Raw genomic sequence first — 23,928 nt, 5'->3', positions numbered from 1 at the left:
AATATGTGAAAAGTGTGGTGTGCATTTATATTCAGCCCCCCCCCCTGAGTCAATACTTTGTAGAACCTCCTTTCGCTACAATTACAGCTGGAAATCTTTTTGCGGATGTCTCTACCAGCTTTACACATCAGGAAAGTACAATTTTTTTCCCCCATTCTTCTTTGCAAAATAGCTCAAGCTCTGTCAGATGTGATGGAGAGCGCCTGTGAACAGCAATTTTCTGGTCTTGCCACAGATTCTCAATTGGATTTAGGTCTGGACTTTGACTGGGCCATTCCAACACATGAATATGCTTTGATCTAAACTATTTCATTGTAGCTCTGGCTCTATGTTTAGGTGAACCTCCGCCCCAGTCTCAAGTCTTTTGCAGACTCTAGCATGTTTTCTTCTAAGTATTTGGCTCCATCCATCTTCCCAGCTTCCCTGTCCCTGCTGAAGAAAAGCATCCCCACAACATGATGCTGCCACCACCATGTTTCACGGTGGGGATGGTGTGTTCAGGGTGATGTGCAGTGTTAGTTTTCCGCCACACATGGCATTTTTCTTTTAGGCCAAAAAGTTTAATTTGTGTCTCATCTGACCAGAGCACCTTCTTCCATGTTTGCTGTGTCCCCCACATGGATTCTCGCAAACTGCAAATGGGACTTCCTATGGTTTTCTTTCAACAATGGCTTTCTTCCTGCTACACTTCCATAAAGGCCAGCTTTGTGGAATGCACAGATTCTCCCACCTGAGCTGTGGATCTCTGCAGCTTCTCCAGAGTTACCATGGGCCTCTTGGCTGCTTCTGCATGAATGCTCTCCTTACCCGGCCTGTCAGTTTAGGTGGAAGGCCATGTCTTGGTAGGTTTGCAGTTGTGCCATACTCTTTCCATTTTTGGATGATGGATTTAACAGTGCTCCGTGAGATGTTCAAAGCTTCAGATATTTTTTTTACAACCTAACCCTGCTTTAAACTTCTCCATAACTTTATCCCTGACCTGTCTGGTGTGTATCTTGGCCTTCAAGATGCTATTTGTTTACTAAGACCCCTTTCACACTGAGGCGGTTTTCAGGTGCTTTAGCCCTAAAACTAGCCACTGCTAAGCACCTGGAAACCGCCCCACTGAAGGACCAGGCCTATTTTTTAGATGTGTTGTTTACAAGTTAAAAACATTTTTTTTGTTTTGCTAGAAAATTACTTAGAACCCTCAAACATTATAATTTATTTTCTAACACGCTAGAGAATAAAATGGTGGTCGTTGCAATACTTTCTGTCACACCGTATTTTTTTACATTGTGAAAGATAATGTTATGCCGAGTAAATGGATACCCAACATGTCACGCTTCAATTCTACAGGTTGCATGTTTTGAGTTACAGAGGAGGTCTAGGGCTAGAATTATTGCTTTCGCTCTACCGATCGTGGCAATACCTCACTTGTGTGGTCTGAACACAATTTCATATACAGGCACTACTCACGTATGCGTTCGCTTCTGCATGCGAGCTCAGCGGGATGGGGCGCATGTAAAAAAAAAAAAAAATTTCTTCTTATTAATTTTACCTTTTATTTTTACACTGTTTAAAAAAAATAAAAAAAAGTGTCACTTTTATTCCTATTACAAGGAATGCAAACATCCCTTGTAATAGAAAAAAGCATCCTCTTAAATGTGAGATCTGGGGGTCAAAAAGACCTCAGATCTCATATTTACACTAAAATGCAATAAAAAAAAATAAAAAATTGTCATTTAAAAAAAAAATGTCCCTTTAAGAGCTATGGGCGGAAGTGACGTTTTAACATTGCTTCCGCCCTGCAGGGTCATGGAGACAGGTGGGGGCCGTCTTCTCCTCACTCGTCTCAATGCACAACCACCGAGAGGACCGTGACCTCAATGTCCGACTTTCGTTTAATTAATACAGTTTTCGTACGAAAAAAAACGTAAGCAGAAGAGTAGGCATGCTCAGAAACAAAAGAATACATACAAAATTAGTCAACACATTACATCACTCCTGAAGTTGTATTGTCATACGAGAATTTTTGTATGGTGAGCATAAGTCTGAGTGTGTTTCACACACCATGGGCGATTCAAAAAAAAATCTCTGGTGTTTAACGCTTGCTGACCAGCCACCGCAGTTTTATTGTGGCTGAATGGCACGGCTGGGCGAATCGATGTTACCTTAAGTTGCTTCGTCTTTTTTGGCCACTAGATGACTGCAGGGCTCCCGCAATTGCTCGTGACAAAGCGAGAACTGGGATCTGTGTGTGTGTAAACAGAGATCCGGTTCTTTCAGGGGAGAGGAGACAGATTGTGTGTTCATACTAAGTATGAACACCGATCTCTCTCTCCTCCTAGATAGTCCCATCCCCCAAAGTTATAAACACACATAGGGAACACAGTTAACCCCTTGATCGCCTCCTAGTGTTAAACCCTTCCCTGCCAGTGACATTTACACAGTAATCAGTGCATTTTTATAGCACTGATCGCTGTATAATTGTCAATGGTTTCAAAAATGTGTCAAAAGTGTCTGATGTGTCCGCCATAATGTCACAGTCCTGATAAAAATCGCAGATCACCGCCATTACTAGTAAAAAAAAAAATATATAAATAATAATAATACAAATGTCATAAATCTATCCCCTATTTTGTAGATGCTATAACTTTTGCGCAAATCAATCAATATACACTTATTGCGAAAAAAGTTTACCAAAAATATGTAGAAGAATACATATCGGCCTAAACTGAGGAAAAATATTTTTTTATTTTATAAATAACGTGGGATATTTATTATAGCAAAAGTAAAAGATATTGTGTGTTTTTCAAAATTGTTGCCGTTCTTTTGTTTATATCGCAAAAAATGAAAACCGCAAAGGCGATCAAATACCACCAAAAGAAATCTCTATTTGTTGGAAAAAAAGGACATAAATTTTTTTGGGGTACAACATCGCACAACAGCGCAATTGGCAGTTAAAAAGCTATGCAGTGCTGAATCGCAAAAAACGGCCTGGTCATTGAGCAGCCAAATCTTCTGGGGCTGTGGTTAAGAAGACTGTCTTTGTGGGGAAAACAGTTTCTGCATTTAAGATCATCTAAACAGCTTTTCCCCCTTGTGAGATCTGAGGTGAGAAAACGAGCTTTCCTCTTGGAGTAAATGATTTTCCGCATATAGAACATGAAAACAGCTTTTCAGACAGGCGAGTCTTTTCGTGGTAGTTGAGCGGTGGTGGAAAAACATTTCCCGCACTCCGAACATTATAGGCACGAATATGACATCACCTTGAGTGAGCCAACTGGTGGGAAACAAGATATCGTTTCTGAGAAAAACATTGTCCGCATTCACCGCATTGGAATGGCTTCTCCCCTGTGTGACTTCTCTGGTGTTTAAGAAGACTGTCTTTTTGAGGAAAACCTTTCCCACATTCAGAGCACGAAAACGGCTTTTCTCCCGTGTGAGATCTCTGGTGTAACATAAGGTTCCGTCTCAGAGTATACGACTTCCCGCATTCACAACAGGAAAACGGCTTTTCAGACATGTGCGTCTTCTCGTGATAGTTAAGATGAGATCTGGAGATAAAACATTTGCCGCACTCCAAACAGGAATACGGCTTCTCTCCTGTATGAACGCGCTGATGTGTGATAAGGTTCTTTTTCCGGGAAAAACATCGCCAACATTCTGAACACGAATATGGCCTCACCCCTGTGTGAGCCAGCTGGTGCGAAATGAGACTTTGTCTGCAGGAAAAACATCTCCCGCACTCGGTGCAGCAAAACGGCTTCTCTCCCGTGTGACACCTCTGGTGTTTAATAAGACTATCTTTGTGGGGAAAACATTTCTCACACTCAGAACATGAAAACGGCTTTTCCCCCGTGTGAGACCTGAGGTGGAAAATTAGGTTTCCTCTCTGAGCATAAGACTTTCCGCATTCAGAACACGAAAACGGCTTTTCAGACATGTGAGTCTTTTCGTGGTAGTTAAGATGAGTGCTGGTGGCAAAACATTTCCCGCATTCTGGACACGAATATGGCTTCTCTCCCGTGTGAACGTGTTGATGAGCAATCAGAGCTCCTTTTCGGCTAAAACATTTTCCACATTCAGAACATGAAAACGGCTTCACCCCTGAATGAGTTCTCTGGTGCATTACAGCATCTGATTTCTGTCTGAAGCATCTCCCGCAATCGGGACATGAAAACGGTTTCTCTCCAGTGTGTGTCCTCTCATGTTTAATAAGACTGGTCAACAGGGAAAAACAATGGCCACATTCCGAGCATGTATATGGCTTCTCGCCCGTGTGGACCCTTTTGTGTCTCATAAGAGACCATTTTGAAGAGAAAATTTTCCCACATTCAGCACATAAAAAAGGATTCATTCCTATGTGAGTTCTTTGATGTTCAGTAAGAGCTTTTCTAGAAGAAAAACACTTCCCGCACTCAGAACAGGACTGAGGCTCCTTCGCTACGTGAGACCTCCGGTGTGAGGCAAGATGAGCTTTCTGGTTAAAACGCTTGCCGCAATCAGAACAAGGAAATGATTCTACCTCTCTACAAGCGGTTTGATGGGTTATCGGATGGGAGGGATTAGAAGAACCTCCTCCATTTGTATAGGGACCAGATAACAGTTCTGCGCCTTGAAGTGTTGGATGGAGAATCGGGGAAATTGAGATTTCATCTGAAGAATCAGATGTGGTGCCATCTTCTGTTCCATCCCCTGTAGAGGAAATAGAAAGCTTTCCCATGTTATCCTTTCTGAATTGTCCATCTGCATGAAATAAGAAGTTAAAAAGAATAAACTTCTGTGCAATCAAATAGCAAAACATTGTGAAAATGGATGTAAAGCCTGAAGGCTTGTTACCTTCATGCGTTCTATACATGAAGGTAAAAAACCTTTTGTGTGCTGCTCCCCCCCCCCCATAGCCCCCCCCTAATACTCATCTGAGCGCCCTCTTGATTTAACGATGTGCAAGAGAGCCCCGGCTGCCCTGGGACTCCCTTTCCTTGTTGGCTGAGACATAAAAGTGTTACTAGATCCACAACAGTAAAAAAATAATCTGTCTGTATATGCAGCATAGCATGCTTGTTATACTCACTATGGAACTTAAGGGGTTAATCCTCTGCATTGTGAAAAAAGGCTGTTTTTATCCTGTATGCATAGATCCTTCCCTCCTGCACTGTCTATCTGGGGAAAGCCAGCTAACACAGGCAGAGTAGCCGACCTGCACATGCTCAGTTGTGTCTTTTATGCTGGAGAGACTGTTTCCTTGCTGATCAGAGCTAGCCAGATCACATGATATTGGCATCACACATGTGGGCGTGTATATAGGCTGAAGTGGAAATCTCCTCCCGCTTGAACTCTCAGCGCTGGAAAAACTGTGCATTTTATCACTAACTGTGGTATACGGATCAGCCAAAAAGGTATATAGTGACAATATTTTAATGTAAAAAAGAGATTTATAAGCCGTGGGCACTGGGGGGCAGATGAACTATTTTCATATTACCGGGTTTACTAACACTTTAACAGCCAGTGAGCCAATGAAGAGAGAGCGGGGAGCAGGGCTAACTCATGGCTCTATGTGTCTTATGGGCACATAGCAGGGCTTGGGAGCGAGCAGGCACCAGTGGGCCCATATCAGCATGCTATTGGGGGGCACTGGTCATGGGGGAGGACAAGGAGCGCCGCCGTAGTGGAGAAGGATCAGGGCTGCTCTGTGCAAAACCAATACACAAAGAAGGCAAGAATGACATGTTTGTTATTTTTTTAGGAAAACAAAGCCGCACCTTTAGGCCTCATGCACACAGGGCATTTAAAAAAAAAAGAAAAAAGGAAGAGCTGAAAAGCCAGTACCGATGCCAGGAAAAAGCGGCTGTAAAAACAAGCTTTTAGAAGTGCTTTGCATTGGCATTTCTCTGCCCTCTTCTATTTTCCACTCCCAACTCCAATTACTACAGCTTAAAAATGCTTGAAGCTGCTTAAAGCAGTAGTAAACCCGCACATTTAAAAAAAAAAAAAAAAAAAAAAAAAAAAAACCCTGAAAGGCAAAGGCATAATGAGCTAGTATGCAGCACATTATGAAATACCTACCTCAGAATGAAGCCCCCGTATCGGAGCCCGATCCACGGCGAGGAAACTGACATCTTTCCCTCGGCGTGTCTTCCAGTTTTGCGGCTCCGGCGCCATGAGTGGCCGGTCCCGTGATGACGTCACTCCCGTGCACGCGCGCGCGGGGGGGGGGGGGGGGTTGTTCTTCCCGCTGGGGTATTCAGAGTGCATGCGTCGCTGACGTCAGCGGCTGCATGCATAGGGGTTATCTCCTAAACCCTACAGGTTTAGGAGATATTTCTTTTACCTACAGGTAAGCCTTTTTATAGGCTTACCTGTAGGTAAAAGTGTAAAATGTGGGTATACAACGCTAACACGAGTTTAGCTGCATCATGCGCTTTACAGCTTAACGCTGCTGGTCCAGAACGCCCTGGGTTATTTTTTTACAGCTTGAAAACACCTATGCCACTTACAGCTCCTAAAAGTCTATGTGTGCATGGACTCATAGAAAAACATTGAAAGGTGTTTTGAACCTGTAAAAAACAAAAATGTCTGACGCTGCTAAAAGCGGCAGTAAAAACGCCCTGTGTGCATGAGGCTCATTTGGCTGTACTTATCCTATGGATCACAGGAGTGCAGTTTGTTCTGCACTTCTGTGACCCGCTGTTGGCTGGCGTCAGAGAGACGGTCCAGGCTCGGGAAAGATTGCGACCATGTGGTCGGGATCCGCCAACATGCCTGGATCAGCTCAGCCTTTCAGCGAGCTGCTCCAAATAGATGATATTATGTTATTATGCGTCTGTATTAAGTGTTTATTACTGACCTTTTCTGATCTCCATAAGGATTTCCTCCTCTTTAATCCTCACATGTCCTTCTTCCTCCTCCTCGGCTTTGACGTCTCTCTGAGTCTCTCTGGTGTCTCCGGGGTCTGTGAATAAAGATGAGAGTGAAGCCCCCTGTACTGAGATGTATTAGAGACCCCATAGAGTGTGTGGGGGGGAGACTGGTCACGTCTCTTGGCTGGTAACACACAATGACATGATGTGAGGAGGAGAGCCGGAGTCTAATAGAGGCTGATGGCTCCTGACTCCCCCACTGGGCACATACTGTCTCCCCATTACGGTCTACTGACAGAGGAGGGGGGAGGAGAAGAGATTGTTGTAGTGACTGAACAAGGAGAATCTGGGACTCTTCTCTGGATTTAGTGTTTATTACTCACCTGTGCTGATTTCTGCAGGGGTTTCCTCTTCTTTACATGGATCATCATCCCCCATATATGCATATTCGTCTTCCTCCTTTACTTCTACTTTGACTGTTAAAACTTCACTCTTAAAATAAAAATGAATAAGATTCTACAATGATGAATTATGACTTTGTGTAACTCATTTAGTATATCTGTTGAAACACAATCTACCTGATCCTCCTGTGTGGAGTCCCGGGAATACAGAGGACGGGGACATCTCTCTGGGGGATTTCTGTTACTGGATCCATCTGTAGGAAACACACACACTGACTGAATACATTGTTTCTATGACTTTATATCAGAGGATGTGTGAATCTATATTCTTCTCTCCTTTACAAGAAATGAAAGTCTCCTCTTACCCGGTGATGTGAGGGGCGGCCGGTTCTCGGTCATTACATCTTTCTACAGATCCTTGTGTCCTTCTATATACTCCTCCATGGAGAAATAATGACATCCTGACACCTTATAGGAACTTGACATACTATCTCCATATATCGGAGGATTTGTGTATCTAGGAGGAACCTCAATACAAGAAATGAAAGTCTCCTCTTACCTGGTGATATGAGGGGCGGCCGGTTCTCCATCATGACGTCCTTCTACAGATCCTTGTGTCTTTATGAATACTTCCACTCTTCTGTACTTGAAGTTGAGGGTGTTTTCCAAACTATGCACTGTAAAAAAAAAAATAAAAAAAAAAAAACAGCTCAGGGTATATTGGGATGAATGCTACACAGGCTTTTGTTTTGCAGAACACGGTTTCATTAAAGCAGAACAAACCCTCCTCTCCTTTACAGCCCAGGTATCTGGCATCTTAGCCTCCGTTTACATCTACAGTTGACACAACGCTGCACATGTGATCAGATATGACACCAGTCATTTTAACCACTTCCCATCCAGGCCAGATCTGACATTTCTCTCCTACATGTAAAATTCATCATTTTTTTGCTAGAAAATTACATAGAACCCCCAAACATTATATGTTTTTTTTTTTTTTTAGCAAAGACCCTGCAGAATACAATGGCGGTTGTTGCAACTTTTTATCTCGCACGGTATTTGCGCAGCAATTTTTTGAATACTTTTTTTGGAAAAAAAACTGTTTCATGCTTTAAAAAAAAAAAAAAACATTAAAGTTAGCCCAAATTCTTTGCATAATGTGAAACATGAAGTTACGCCGAGTAAATAGATACCTAACATGCCCACGCTTCAAAATTGCACACACTCGTGGAATGGCACCAAACTTCAGTACTTAAAAATCCCCATAGGTGATGCTTTAAAAAATTTTACTGGCTACATGTTTTGAGTTACAGAGGAAGTCTAGGGTTAGAATTATTGCTCTCGCTCTAACTTTTGCGGTAATACCTCACATGTGTGGTTTGAACACCGTTTTCATATGTGGGTGGGACTTACGTATGTGTTCGCTTCTGCGTGTGAGCACACAGGGACAAGGACGCTTTACATTTTATATTTTTTTTATTGTTCATTTTACTTGTCTTTTTTTGACACTTAAAAAAAAAAAAAGATTACGTTTATTCCTATAACAAGGAATGTAAACATCCCTTATAATAAGAATATGGCATGATCAGTCCTCTTTACAATGAGATATGGGTCAATAAGACCCCACATCTCACCTCTAGGCTGGGAAGCCTGAAATAAAAATAAACGATCTCGGCTTCCCAGCCGAGGCAGCGCCATTAGTTTGAATGCAGAGGCCGGGCGTGACGTCATAACATTGCGCCCGACCTCCAAAAGATTATAGAGACTCCTGTGACCATCTGGTCCCCTGGAAATCTCTATGGTCACCATACGGGGCCGGTGGATCCATTCTCCGACTCGCTGATGGAAGAGGTGAGTTGGTAGAAGCACCGGAGGGCGGCAGGACATCCCCTCTCGCCCCATGTAAGAGCGATCAAGCGGCGGAACAGCATCTATGATCGCTTGTATGGTGTAGTAAATGGCCGGTGGAAAAAGATGATATCTGAATGATGTCAGTAGCTGCACCCATCATTCAGATATACCCCCACAAATCAAGAACGTCATATGACGTACCTTGGGAGAGAAGTGGTTAAGCGTGTCTTAAATTGTTTTGGGCAACTGTTAAATCAAAGGGATTAGTTCTGCTTTAAAAGAACACATATTTGCAACCTCTGAGGCCGCGTACACACGGGCGGACTGTTCGCTCAACTTTGTCCGCTGAACAGTGTTTCAGCGGACAGTCCGCTCGTGTGTGGGGCTTCAGCGGACAGTTTCAGCGGACAGTTTGACGAACAAAGTTTTTCGGAAATTCCGAAAAACTGTCCGCTGAAACTTGGTTTGAGCGGACAGTCCGCCCGTGTGTAGGCCACTTTCGAAATGAGCAAACTGTTCCCGCTCGGAGGAAAGTCTGCTCATTTCGAGCGCGTCTCCAGGTAGGCGGGGCCCGCGAAGGAGACGTCGCGGGCCCCGCCGCCTGGTATGGACTTAAAGGGGAACCCCAACGCTGAAAAAAATCGGCGTGGGGGTCCCCCCAAAGTCCACAACAGACCCTTGTCCGAGCACGCTACCCGGCCGGCCAGGAAAGGGGGGCGAGCGAGCGCGCCCCCCCTCCCGAGCCGTACCAGGCCGCGTGCCCTCAACATGGGGGGTGCCTTGGGGAAGGGGGGGCCGCGCGGCCCCCCCACCCCAAAGCACCTTGTCCCCATGTTGATGAGGACAAGGGCCTCTTCCCGACAACCCTGGCCGTTGGTTGTCGGGGTCTGCGGGTGGGGGGCTTATCGGAATCCGGGAGCCCCCTTTAATAAGGGGGCCCCCGGATACCGGCCCCCCACCCTATGTGAATGAGTATGGGGTACAATGTACCCCTACCCATTCACCTGTAAAATAAAAGTACCCAAAAAAAAAAAAAAACAACACACGAGATAAAATATTTTATTGCACAGCTCCGGGGGTCTTCCGTCTTTGGGGGTCTTCTCGCCGGACTCCTCCGCTATCTTCTTGTAGCTCTTTTGCTAGCGGAGGAGTCCGGCTTTCTTCCTCCCCGCCGCCGGCCTCTTCTCCCAACTTCGGGGGTCTTGTCCCCCTCTTCGGTTCTTCTGCCGGGCCACCGCGCCTTCTTATAGCTCTTTTAGAGGCGGTGGCCCGGTCTTCTGTCGCCGCTGTCGCCTTCCAGTTGCCTTCCGGTCGCCTTCCGTTCTTCTTCTTGTTCTTCTTCTTCTTCTCCAGGAGATGTTGACACGTCGCTCTCTCCGGCCGGAATGCCAGAGCCGCGCTGTGCGGCCACTTATATAGTGACAATGGGGCGGTGTCACATGGTATATGCCCCCCGCCCGCAGACCCCGACAACCAACGGCCAGGGTTGTCGGGAAGAGGCCCTTGTCCTCATCAACATGGGGACAAGGTGCTTTGGGGTGGGGGGGCCGCGCGGCCCCCCCCTTCCCCAAGGCACCCCCCATATTGAGGGCACGCGGCCTGGTACGGCTCGGGAGGGGGGGCGCGCTCGCTCGCCCCCCTTTCCTGGCCGGCCGGGTAGCGTGCTCGGACAAGGGTCTGTTGTGGACTTTGGGGGGACCCCCACGCCGATTTTTTTCGGCGTTGGGGTTCCCCTTTAAGTACATTCCAGGCGGCGGAGCCCGCGACGTCTCCTTCGCGGGCCCCGCCTACCTGCACACGCGCTCCAAATGAGCGGACTGTTGCCTCGTGTGTGGGCGAGTCCGTTCATTTCAAAAGTTGCGCGGACTTAGTACGACGAACAAAGTTTGCCGTATTTGTCCGCTCAAAAAGTGCCGTGTGTGGGCGTGTTCGTTCATTCAAAAGTTTGAGCGGACTGTTTGACGAATTTAGTTTCGGCAGACAGTCCCCGCGTGTGTACGCGGACTGACACTGAATATGGTTTGAGCTGAAGGATCAACGAGACAATATAACGGATCAGATTATGATGACCAAAAAGTGGGACATACTAAAAGGAATGACAGAATGGAATGCCCATAGACTTTAACAGGGAGATGGAATGCCCATAGAGAATAATGGAACAAAGTGGAATGCCCATAGAGAATAATGGAAAAAAAAATCAGTTTGTGACAGACTCTTTTGACATATAAATGTTTTTTTTTTTTTTTAAAGACCTACTTTTAAATATCATTGGCCATGTTTAATATTAGATTAGATGGGATTAATGTTGTTTTTTATGGCATAACAAAGGTAAATGACAGAGTGGAATGCCCATAGAGTATAATGGGAAGTAAAATATAAACTCATTTGCAAGCAAATCTGAGTGACATAGCAATTTATCCTTTACCACAGCTGTTCCTCAAGTAGAGTAGAAGATTGTAAGATTGGGATTACAGCTGTTTTCTATGGAATGACAAACATATGACAGAATGGAATGCCCATAGAGTATAATGGGGAGCAAGATGTGACCTGGAGTCAAAACCATTGGTCATATCAGATCAATCTTTAGCAGACATGCTCTCTATGTCCAGTGGTGATGTCCAAAATTCACATTAAGTGGGATTATTATTGGTTTCTATGGAATGACAGATAAATAATAGAAAGGAATGCCCATAGAGTATAATGGGAAGCAAGATGTGTCCTGGAGTCAAAACGATTGGTCCCATCAGATCAATCTTTAGCAGACATATTCTCTATGTCCAGTGGTGATGCCCAAAATTCACATTAAGTGGGATTATTATTGGTTTCTATGGAATGACATACATATGACAGAGTGGAATGCCCATAGAGTATAATGGGAAGCAAGATGTGTCCTGGAGTCAAAAACCATTGCTCATATCAGATCAATCTTTAGCAGACATACCCTCTATGTCCAGTGGTGATGCCCAAAATTCAGATTAAGTGGGATTATTATTGTTTTCTATGGAATGACATACATATGACAGAGTAGAATGCCCATAGAGAATAATGGGAAGCAAGATGTGACCTGGAGTCAGAACCATTGGTCATATCAGATCAATCTTTAGCAGACATACTCTCTATGTCCAGTGGTGATGTCCAAATTTCAAATTAAACGGTATTATTATTGTTTTATGTGGAATGCCCATAGAGTATAATGGGAAATAAAATCTAAACTCATTTTCAGGCAAATCTGAGTGACATAGCAATTTATCCTTTACCACAGCTGTTCCTCAAGTAGAGTAGCAGATTGTAAGGTTGAGATTATTTCAGATTACAGCTGTTTTCTATGGAATGACAGATAAATAATGGAATGCCCATAGAGTATAATGGGAAGCAAGATGTGACCTGGAGTCAAAACCATTGGTCATATCAGATCATTCTTTAGCAGACATACTCTCTATGTCCAGTGGTGATGTCCAAAATTCACATTAAGTGGGATTATTATTATTTTCTATGGAATGACATACATATGACAGAGTGGAATGCCCATAGAATATAATGGGAAGCAAGGTGTGACCTGGAGTCAGAACCATTGGTCATATCAGATCAATCTTTAGCAGACATACTCTCTACGTTCAGCAGTGATGTCCAAATTTGACATTAAACGAGATTATTATTGTTTTATATGGAATGACAAGACATTTGACAGAGTGGAATGCCCATAGAATATAATGGGAAGTAAAATATAATCTCATTTGCAGGCAAATATGAGAGACATAGCATTTTCACCTTTACCACAGCTGTTCCTCAAGTAGAGTAGCAGTTTGTAAGGTTGAGATTATTTGGGATTACAGCTGTTTTCTATGGAATGACAGATAAATGATGGAAAGGAATGCCCATAGAGTAGAATGGGAACCAAGATGTGACCTGGAGTCAAAATCTTTCAGCATACCAAATAAATCCTTAGCAGATATAGCATCCAAGTTTAGTGGCACGATTTTAAATCGAGTGTGTATGGATTTTAATTGTTTTATAAGGAATGAAAGAAGAAAATGCCCACAGAGCAGCCCTCAAAAATTACACTCGCCTGCTCACATTTTGCGAGTGGATTTTGAGGGCTGGCAGATGTGGGCTGCCTGGGGGGCCAGCACCACCAGTGGCGGCCCGCCCATAGGGGGCGCCCGGGCGTCGCCCCCCTCCCCCTAGGTGTAAAAAAGAAATAAAGTAAAAAAAATAAAAAACGGGCCCTTTAAGACATTTAAAAAAAAAAATGTCATTTAACAATTTAACATAGTGTACTGTGGCGCCGGTCACAGTGCACTATGAGAAGCGCCACGTCGATGCAATCACAAGATTGCATCCATGGCGCTTCATTTGCCGGTTAAAAACCCGCCTTGCGGCGCACAGCAGAACGCCGACTAGCTTCCGCCCGTAAAATCATTGTGATTCTACGGGCGGGAGCATTGTCAATCTTAGACAGGCAGGTCACTTCCGGCTTTCGGCTGCTTCACGAAACCCGGAAGTGACGTCGGCAGCTCCGTTCCTCAGCCTGAACGGAGCTGCAAGACAGTGAGGCAGGAGGTGAGTCACCGCATAAAGGCTTTCTAGTTTCTACTTTGTTGAGAATGTTCATGCATTTAGCTGAATGAATGGAAAAAAAGCTTTCACAGCCAGAAAGCTTTCCCCAGGCCAGGCGAATTTTGCCGTGGCCAATCAGAGAATGAGCTCTGAAGGGGGAACTCCACGCCAAATTTCTGAAAAAAAAATTGACGTGGGTTCCCCCTCCGAGAGCATACCAGGCCCTTAGGTCTGGTATGGATTCCAAGGGGAACCCCCTACGCCGAAAAAACGGCGTGGGGGTCCCCCCCAGATCCACACCAGACCCTTATCCGAGCACGCTACCCGGCCGGCCAGGAAAGGGGGTGGGGACGAGCGGGCGGCCCCCCCCCTCCTGAGCCGTACCAGGCCGCGTGCCCTCAACATGGGGGGGGTGCCTTGGGGGAGGGGGGGCAGGCGGCCCCCCCACCCCAAAGCACCTTGTCCCCATGTTGATGAGGACAAGGGCCTCTTCCCGACAACCCTGGCCGTTGGTTGTCGGGGTCTGCGGGCGGGGGGCTTATCGGAATCCGGGAGCCCCCTTTAATAAGGGGGCCCCGGATACCGGCCCCCCACCCTATGTGAATGAGTATGGGGTACAATGTACCCCTACCCATTCACCTGTGAAAAAAAAAGTACAAAAAAAACACAACACAGGGTTAAAATATTTTATTGCACAGCTCTGGGGGTCTTCCGTCTTCGGAGGTCTTCTCGCCGGACTCCTCCGCTATCTTCTTGTAGCTCTTTTGCTAGCGGAGGAGCCCGGCTTTCTTCCTCGCCGCCGGCCTCTTCTTCCGACTTCGGAGGTCTTGTCGGGTAGCGTGCTCTGATAAGGGTCTGGTGTGGATCTGGGGGAGACCCCCATGCCGTTTTTTCGGCGTAGGGGGTTCCCCTTGGAATCCATACCAGACCTAAGGGCCTGGTATGCTCTCGGAGGGGGAACCCACGTCAAATTTTTTTTAAGAAATTTGGCGTGGAGTTCCCCCTTCAGAGCTCATTCTCTGATTGGCCACGGCAAAAGTCGCCTGGCCTGGGGAAAGCTTTCTGGCTGTGAAAGCTTTTTTTCCATTCATTCAGCTAAATGCATGAACATTCTCAACAAAGTAGAAACTAGAAAGCCTTTATGCGGTGACTCACCTCCTGCCTGACTGTCTTGCAGCTCCGCTCGGGCTGAGGAACGGAGTTGCCGACGTCACTTCCGGGTTTCGTGAAGCAGCCGAAAGCCGGAAGTGACCTGCCTGTCTAAGATTGACAATTCTCCCGCCCGTAGAATCACAATGATTTTACGGGTGGAAGCTAGTCGGCGTTCTGCAGTGCGCCGCAAGGCGGGTTTTTAACCCGCAAATGGCGCTTCTCATAGTGCACTGTGACCGGCGCCACAGTACACTATGTTAAATTGTTAAATGACATTTTTTTTTTTTTTTAAATGTCTTAAAGGGCCCGTTTTTTTTATTTTATTTTTTTTTTTATTTTTATTTTTTACACCTAGGGGGAGGGGGGGCGGCGCCCGGGCGCCCCCTATGGGCGGGCCGCCACTGGTGGTGCTGGCCCCCCCAGACAGCCCACATCTGCCAGCCCTCAAAATCCACTCGCAAAATGTGAACAGGCGAGTGTAATTTTTGAGGGCTGCTCTGTGGGCATTTTCTTCTTTCATTCCTTATAAAACAATTAAAATCCATACACACTCGATTTAAAATCGTGCCACTAAACTTGGATACTATATCTGCTAAGGATTTATTTGGTATGCTGAAAGATTTTGACTCCAGGTCACATCTTGGTTCCCATTCTACTCTATGGGCATTCCTTTCCATCATTTATCTGTCATTCCATAGAAAACAGCTGTAATCCCAAATAATCTCAACCTTACAAACTGCTACTCTACTTGAGGAACAGCTGTGGTAAAGGTGAAAATGCTATGTCTCTCATATTTGCCTGCAAATGAGATTATATTTTACTTCCCATTATATTCTATGGGCATTCCACTCTGTCATATGTATTGTCATTCCATATAAAACAATAATAATCTCGTTTAATGTCAAATTTGGAAATCACTGCTGAACGTAGAGAGTATGTCTGCTAAAGATTGATCTGATATGACCAATGGTTTTGACTCCAGGTCACATCTTGCTTCCCATTATATTCTATGGGCATTCCACTCTGTCATATGTTTGTCATTCCATAGAAACCAATAATAATCCCACTTAATGTGAATTTTGGACATCACCACTGGACATAGAGAGTATGTCTGCTAAAGAATGATCTGATATGACCAATGGTTTTGACTCCGGGTCACATCTTGCTTCCCATTATACTCTATGGGCATTCCACCCTGTCATATGTTTGTCATTCCATAGAAACCAATAATAATCCCACTTAATGTGAATTTTGGGCATCACCACTGGACATAGAGAATATGTCTGCTAAAGATTGATCTGATAGGACCAATCGTTTTGACTCCAGGTCACATCTTGCTTCCCATTATACTCTATGGGCATTCCTTTCTATTATTTATCTGTCATTCCATAGAAAACAGCTGTAATCTGAAATAATCTCAACCTTACAATCTGCTACTCTACTTGAGGAACAGCTGTGGTAAAGGATAAATTGCTATGTCACTCAGATTTGCCTGCAAATGAGTTTAGATTTTATTTCCCATTATACTCTATGGGCATTCCACTCTGTCATATGTCATGTCATTCCATATAAAACAATAATAATACCGTTTAATTTGAAATTTGGACATCACTGCTGAACATAGAGAGCATGTCTGCTAAAGATTGATCTGATATGACCAATGGTTCTGACTCCAGGTCACATCTTGCTTCCCATTATTCTCTATGGGCATTCCACTCTGTCATATGTATGTCATTCCATAGAAAACAATAATAATCCCACTTAATCTGAATTTTGGGCATCACCACTGGACATAGAGAATATGTCTGCTAAAGATTGATCTGATATGACCAATGGTTTTGACTCCAGGACACACCTTGCTTCCCATTTTACTCTATGGGCATTCCACCCTGTCATATGTTTGTAATTCAATATAAAACAGCCGTAATCCCAAATAATCCCAATCTTACAATCTTCTACTCTACTTGAGGAACAGCTGTGGTAAAGGATAAATTGCTATGTCACTCAGATTTGCTTGCAAATGAGTTTATATTTTACTTCCCATTATACTCTATGGGCATTCCACTCTGTCATTTACCTTTGTTATGCCATAAAAAACAACATTAATCCCATCTAATCTAATATTAAACATGGCCAATGATATTTAAAAGTAGGTCTTTAAAAAAAAAAAAAAACATTTATATGTCAAAAGAGTCTGTCACAAACTGATTTTTTTTTCCATTATTCTCTATGGGCATTCCACTTTGTTCCATTATTCTCTATGGGCATTCCATCTCCCTTTTAAAGTCTATGGGCATTCCATTCTGTCATTCCTTTTAGTATGTCCCCCAAAAAGTCTTGTTTCTAAAATCCATGGCTCGCTGTCCTGCATTGATGAGAACTAAGGATGATCTCAGGCGTGTTCACATGCTCCATGTGCAGAGCCCACCAGGAAGTTGGCGCAGCGCTGCGCTAATCACAGGCAGTGAGACATTGCCCCGATGCGCGGTTACAGAGATCGGGAAATGTCTCACTGCCTGTGATTAGCGCAGCGATGCGCAGACTTCTTGGCGGGTTCTGCACATGGAGCATGTGAACACGCCTGAGATCATCCCTATGAGAACTAACAATTGGCATACTGTGGGATAATTTTAGGGAATACATCCAGATCAGCCCCAGCACAGCCCCCCATCTAATGTTCTACACATCAGAGGACTTGCAGGAAGATGATGATGTGTGGAGATGACATGACCCCCCCATCCAGTCCACACACAGTGCTGGGACCCCCTTCTCTCATAATAGGAAGACATTATTACCTCCTCCAGGGGCCTCACTGGGCACACACTCTCCAGACTCACCCATGAAAAGTCTTGGGAAAAAAAAGCAATTCCAAGCCTAAAACGTCCTCTGGACTACAACACAATGGCTGCTGGCCCCTCTGGCTCTTACACTTCCTGCAGTTACATGGCAAGCAGGCGCCCTCTAGTGGTGTCTACTATGTACTGCACCACCTAAATCAGTCAAGCCCTGATGCGGAACCATGGCAACCAGGAAGCGTCTCTAGCCTGTGGAATTTACACAGCGGAAGTCAGAGGAGTGTTTCCGGTGTAGAGGGCGCATAGTGATCATAGAGAGGAGGCAGGCGGGTGTTTTGGTTTTGAGGGTTTGTTAATGTGGTCTGAACTACAATGATAATTATATGTCAGTACTGAATTATCATTATTATTCTCTGTAGAGCAGCCAATCAGATTGTAGGTGTCATTGTCCTGGGGTAGATCAGGAGAGGAGAGGAAATGTCTGGTTGTTATGGCAACACCTTCTATCTCATCCTTCTGTTTTCAAATGTCCTCTGTGTTATGGAAGGAGGAAAGTCCTCCAGCTGGGATATTATCTATTATATCAGTAGATGTGCTCAACTTTGACAAGAAACTAAAAAAAAAAAAAAAAAAAAATCCATCTATACACATATAACTTTATGATCCGACAGGTAAAGTGAATAACAATGATTATTCCATTACACTGACATCTGACAGTGGGTGGGATATGTTAGGCAGCAATCCTAAGAAGCCCCTGAAGTTGATGTGTTGAAAGCACAAAAAAAAATCTGAGAAACAGATAGGGCTCTTTCACACGGACAATCTGTTCAGGCCTCCTGTCTGTTTTTTTTAGGTGGACCCAAACAGATGCTCCATAGACCTCTATGGAGCATCGGATGTCAGCGGTGACATGTCCGCTGACATCCGACCCGAAAAAGTGTGAAGGAGGAAAAACCTACTTTTCCATCCGTCTGCGGATCGGATTGGGTGACGATGGACTCTGTGGTCCGTCGTCATCCAATCTCGCATAAGGAGAGCAAGCGGTTGTCCTCACGGATCCGCCCCGCGTGAAAGAACCCATAGGCTCTTTCTTTTCGCGCCAGACACCAGGAAGCGGGATATAAACTACTATCTCGTGGTATTATACTCCGGATAGACTACACAAGATGTTCCCCCAGAGTGCGGACCTGTGGAGATGTGGAGAGGTGTCTGGCTCGCTCCTTCATGTTTTCTGGTCCTGTCGCACCTCCGGCCTTTTTGGAGTGAAAAAGTTCACTGACCGAGAGGTATCAGAGACCCTTGAATTCTTCCTTCTACATCAAAAGATCCCTACTAAGGTCTACAGGAAATCCATTATCCCCCCCCCCCTCCTGCTTACAGCGGCATAGAGCTACATCCCCTTTCCCCATCGGTGGCCATATGATTGAAAAAGATATCGGAGATAAAGACAATGGAACATCTGGTGGCCATGGAGAAAGGCCTCAGCGAGCAATTTTCAAAAAAAAAAAAATGTTTTTTTCTGGCACGAATTTGTTTACTCTGAGGAATATAGCGAGCTGTTGATCTAACTTCTCAGTAACACAATGCTGTTCTAAGCTCCCCGGATGGGGATGGTGAGGCTGGACAGAGGTACATGCATTTTCCCAACTGAAGAAGGGAAAGTCCGTCCTCTCCCTTTTTTTTTTTTATCTCCCCTTCCTTCCCTCTCTATTCTTTGCTGCTAACCTTTTCTCTCTTATTATGGGTCACATGACCCTGAGATCCAAGAGGTCCCCGTTACCCCTTTTACATATGGTGGTTGCCATGTAAAAAATGGACATGAGAGATGCAGAACCTCCCTATCCTTATGCAACTTGGTGAAACCCCAGAGATGGTGAACTTTTACATTATCACTACATTGATTTCCACATGCTTATCCTTCTTAAATAAAGAATTTACAAAAAAAAAAAGAAAGCAGAAAAAAAATTGAGTATCACAGTTTGTTGTGTATGGGGCTACGTAACTGCAGACCGGTCAGGGTGTCCATGCTGACCCGTGTCCACAGCCAGAAGCCCCAACAGGCACATGATCATCAGAACTGGACCACATAGCAATGAAAGAAGGTGGCCTGGTCTGATGAATCATGTGGATACCGGGTGCATGTGTGTCACTTACCTGGGGAAGAGATGGCACCAGAATGCAGTATAGGAAGAAGACAAGGTAGGGGGCTGCAGTGAGATGCTTTGGGCAATATTCTGCTGGGAAACCTTGGCTCCTGCCATTCATGTGGATGTTACCGGACACAAACCACCTACCTTAACATTGTTGCTGACCAAATACACCCCTTCATGGGAACAATATTCCTTGATGGCTGTGGCCTCTTTCATCAGGATTTGAACAAGTTTGAAGTGTTGACTTGGCCTCCAAAATCTCCAGATCTCAATTCAATGGAGCATTTGTAGAATGTGCTGTCCCCACCTCACAGCTTACAGGACTTAAGGATCTGCTACTGACAATTTGGTGCCAGATACCACATTGTTAAATTGGGAGCAGTGACTGTCTGTGCAGCCCCTGCATCTCACTTGACATGGATCTAAATGTGGGTACCACTTGTTATGGCGTTCATCATTGTAAAGCCATTACCATAAACTTTAGCAGGAAGCAGGGCTGGACACTGCACCCGTCCCTCCCAGTTGACCTAAAATAGACAGACAGACAGCCCCATGTGTGAATATCCATCCTGGAACAGACCCGGGGTCTATTGTGTCCCCAATGAATGTTCAGAGAAAAAGGTCTCTCTCCTTTATGTTGTCTAAGAATAAATATTTAAAGCTAATCTGTGGACATGTGTAAAAATTCATCTTGCAACGACAATTTCCCCTTCATCACTTCATTTTATGTAAGGAGTGAGGCATAAAGTAAACTGCTTACCTTCTTCCGCACTCATGCAGACTTCCTTTACATTGTTTGACCTTTCCCACAAAGACCAGTCTCTTGGCTGCCCTTCTGTTTGTAGCATATCCAACATTATTGTGTACAATACAGGACATCGAGGGCGAGTCCACATATTGGGAGGGTAGGAGAGCCAACATCAGCCACTAAGGAGAAAGGAATGGGGTATTGTGCTTCTTCCAATCTCCTTGACAAAATGAGCCATTAAAAGAGCTTTTTTGGCCATACATCTCTTATGGGTCACAGGAGTACACTTTTTCTATTTCCCACTATCAGCTGAACTGGCAGAGGTGCTCCAGGCTTAGAAAGGATCCTGACAATATTGTCAGGATGTACTCAGCTTCCCGTTTGACAGCTGGCTCCAGCTCTCAGCAGAGCCAGCTGTGTTCACCCCCCTCCAATGTTCCAGTGAGTGCTGGAGGAGAAGCATGACTGACAGTTACTGCTCTCCATTCCAAGCAGGCAGAGAACTGAGTGATCATCAGTCATGTATTGCTCAGTTCTTGGGCTTAGATTCGATGTGAGGCAGCTGCAGCATAGAGTACGTATGTTTTTTTTTTTTTTTTTTTTTTACAAACCCATACTTCTCCCGGTTCCCACTGACGTGATGCAGGAAATGCAGCGATTCCTGTGCGTTTCCTGCACCGCTGAAGGTGTCAATTAGACAACACCCCAAAAGCAGCTTGCAAAACGCAGTGGGTGTGCCTGAACTAGATCGCATGGGTACGAACACTCATGTGATCTGGTTACAGCGTGAACATAAACCTTTTTCATGTGGATGTGGTGAAATTTGAGCCGTTAAAAAATTTATTGACTCAGATCACACCGCACAGAATCGCATGTGATTTGCACAGGAATGTGGCGCAATGAATCACATGTAATGTGACAGTGTGAACTGGGGCTTAAAGTGATATAAAATGACAAATAAAAAATAAAAATCAGCAGCTGACCTTGAGCCTTACATTGTCTGAAGCTCCTTTATGTTGTAAGGATTGTTTAGTCCTACAGTTTCATCCGATGCCTTTATTGTTGGCTCTGCTTTCCAGACTTGCTCTTGAGCCAATGGAACCAGCCTGTGGTGCGCGATCCCAGGAAAGGACTACCATGTGACATATGATGCTGTTTTTGTCCAGGATTGAAAGAAGCTCCACTCTACTGTGAATGACTGGGGGTACATATGCACAGGTTCTTTAGGTTGCTGGGACATGTAGTTCTTTCCACAGCTGGCGCATGTGTAATATGGTAAATTCTAGTATTTAAAAAAAATAAAAAATAGAATCAGTAATTAACCACTTGCCGACTGTATACAGTACATATACAGCAGTAAAGCAGCTCCCCTGTGCAGGATCACGTACGTGTACATAATCCTGCACTCTCAGGTCTGGAGCGCGCACACGCTGATTGGAGACAGCGGGAGCAAATCAGCAAGTGCTGCAGACGCAATGTCCATCAGGACACGCCAATTGTTCGGGAAACAGGCATAACAGCGGTCTGCCTTTGTAAACAATGCAATAGAGAAAGAGACGGCGCCCTCTAAGTGCAGCAATAAAGTTGCTTAAATTTATTAACCACTTGGGTACCGCGCTATTGCCGAATGACGGCATTAGCGCGGACCTAGATTTCCAGGACTACGTCTATTGACGTCGTCCTGGTTACGAGCGGCGCGCTCTGTGATCGGCGAGTCCGTGAGACTCGCCTGATCACCGATCCGTGTAAGGGGTCGATCCCGACCCCTTATCACGTGATCAGCTGTCAGCCAATGACAGCTGATCATGTGATAGAACGGAGCCGGTAATCGGCTATTATTCCTCCTCGCGCTGACAGCGCGAGGAGAAAAAAAAAAAGCCGATCACCGGCGGCCGTGATCGGGACATCAGTCCCGATCACGGCCAGCAATGAAAGGCACCACATGCCACCTGCCAGTGCCCACCTGCCTCCCGCAGTGCCATCCTGAAAAATAACAAAGTAAAAGTAAGTGCCCCCCGTCTGTGCCCATAATGCCCACAGTGCCACCCCACAGTGCCACCCACAGTGCCACCCCACAGTGCCACCCCACAGTGCCACCCAATCTGCCTCAAAGGTGCTGCACCCCAGTGCCGCCCATCAGTGCCCAGCAGTGCCCAGCAGTGCCACCTATCAGAGCCACCTATCAGTGCCACCTATCAGTGCCCATCAGTCCCATCTATCTGTGGTACCTATCAGTGCCCATCCGTGCCACCCATCCGTGCCACTTATCCGTGCCACCCATCCGTGCCATCTTATCTGTGCCCATCTTTGCCCATCAGTGCCGCCTTATCTGTGCCCATCGGTGCCGCCTTATCTGTGCCTATTAGTGCCGCCTTAACTATGCCTATCAGTGCCCACAAGTGCAGCCTATCAGTGCCCACAAGTGCAGCCTATCAGTGCCCACCAATGCAGCCCATCAGTGCCCACCAATGCAGCCTATCAGTGCCGCCTTATCAGCGCACTTCAATGAAGGAGAAAAATGACCCGTTTGCAAAATTTTATAACAAACTATTAAAACATGATTTTTTTTTTTTTTTTTTTTGCATCTTTTTTTGTTTGTTTAGCAAAAAATAAAACTCCGAGCTGTAACTAAATACCACCAAAAGAAAGCTCTATTTGTGGGAAAAAAATGATAGAAATTTCATTTTGGTACAGTGTTGTATGCCCGCGCAATTGTCATTCAAAGTGCATCAGCGCTGAAAGCTGAAAATTGGTCTGGGACTAAGGGGGGTTTAAGTGCCCAGTAAGAAAGTGGTTAAAAATGGTTAAAAAACACTCACATTAAATTAGTGGTGTACAGGCACATCAGGGATGTAATGTTTCATCCGTATGTCCATGGAGGCGACTCGCAGGGCTGTAAGGCAAGGTTTCAGGCATCTGACTTTTTGACCGATGGTTGGTGTTTTGGTCTATTCCATGTATTTCCTCGGAATGGTCAGAGCAGTCGGGGTAGTGCTGGTAGCTGTGGTGCCTTTGGTCCGATGTTCAAGGAGTCGGTGTCCTCAGGAGACGGGCTGGGCAAAGCGGGGCTTCGGAGCATGCATGCTCCTTCATCAGGCTGACCTAAAGCCTGATGAAGGAGCATGCATGCTCCGAAGCGCCGCTTTGCCCAGCCCGTCTCCTGAGGACACCGACTCCTTGAACATCGGACCAAAGGCACCACAGCTACCAGCACTACCCCGACTGCTCTGACCATTCCGAGGAAATACATGGAATAGACCAAAACACCAACCATCGGTCAAAAAGTCAGATGCCTGAAACCTTGCCTTACAGCCCTGCGAGTCGCCCCCATGGACATACGGATGAAACATTACATCCCTGATGTGCCTGTACACCACTAATTTAATGTGAGTGTTTAACCATTTTTAATAAATTTAAGCAACTTTATTG

At 45.2% G+C, this 23,928-nt stretch overlaps 1 protein-coding gene across 1 annotated transcript in view; it reads right to left on the bottom strand.

Moving 5' to 3' along the window:
• Nucleotides 1–2,706: 2,706 nt before the first annotated feature.
• The window catches only part of LOC143957205 (uncharacterized), an 83,055-nt gene continuing 61,833 nt past the window's right edge, over nt 2,707–23,928 (bottom strand). Inside the window, 8 exon segments of the mRNA XM_077467350.1 lie at nt 2,707–3,185; nt 3,187–3,253; nt 3,256–4,731; nt 6,833–6,937; nt 7,229–7,337; nt 7,424–7,498; nt 20,224–20,278; nt 20,512–20,678. Of these exon segments, the coding sequence (XP_077323476.1) occupies nt 3,065–3,185; nt 3,187–3,253; nt 3,256–4,731; nt 6,833–6,937; nt 7,229–7,337; nt 7,424–7,498; nt 20,224–20,278; nt 20,512–20,678 (2,175 nt within the window). The 3' untranslated portion in view covers nt 2,707–3,064.

The sequence above is a fragment of the Lithobates pipiens genome, unplaced genomic scaffold (assembly GCF_037356315.1).
Source record: "Lithobates pipiens isolate NorthernLeopardFrog02 unplaced genomic scaffold, aLitPip1_a1.2 Scaffold_51, whole genome shotgun sequence".
Taxonomy (NCBI): domain Eukaryota; kingdom Metazoa; phylum Chordata; class Amphibia; order Anura; family Ranidae; genus Lithobates; species Lithobates pipiens.
Note: the sequence above shows the minus strand (reverse complement) of the source record. Positions and strands in the feature narration are given on the sequence as shown.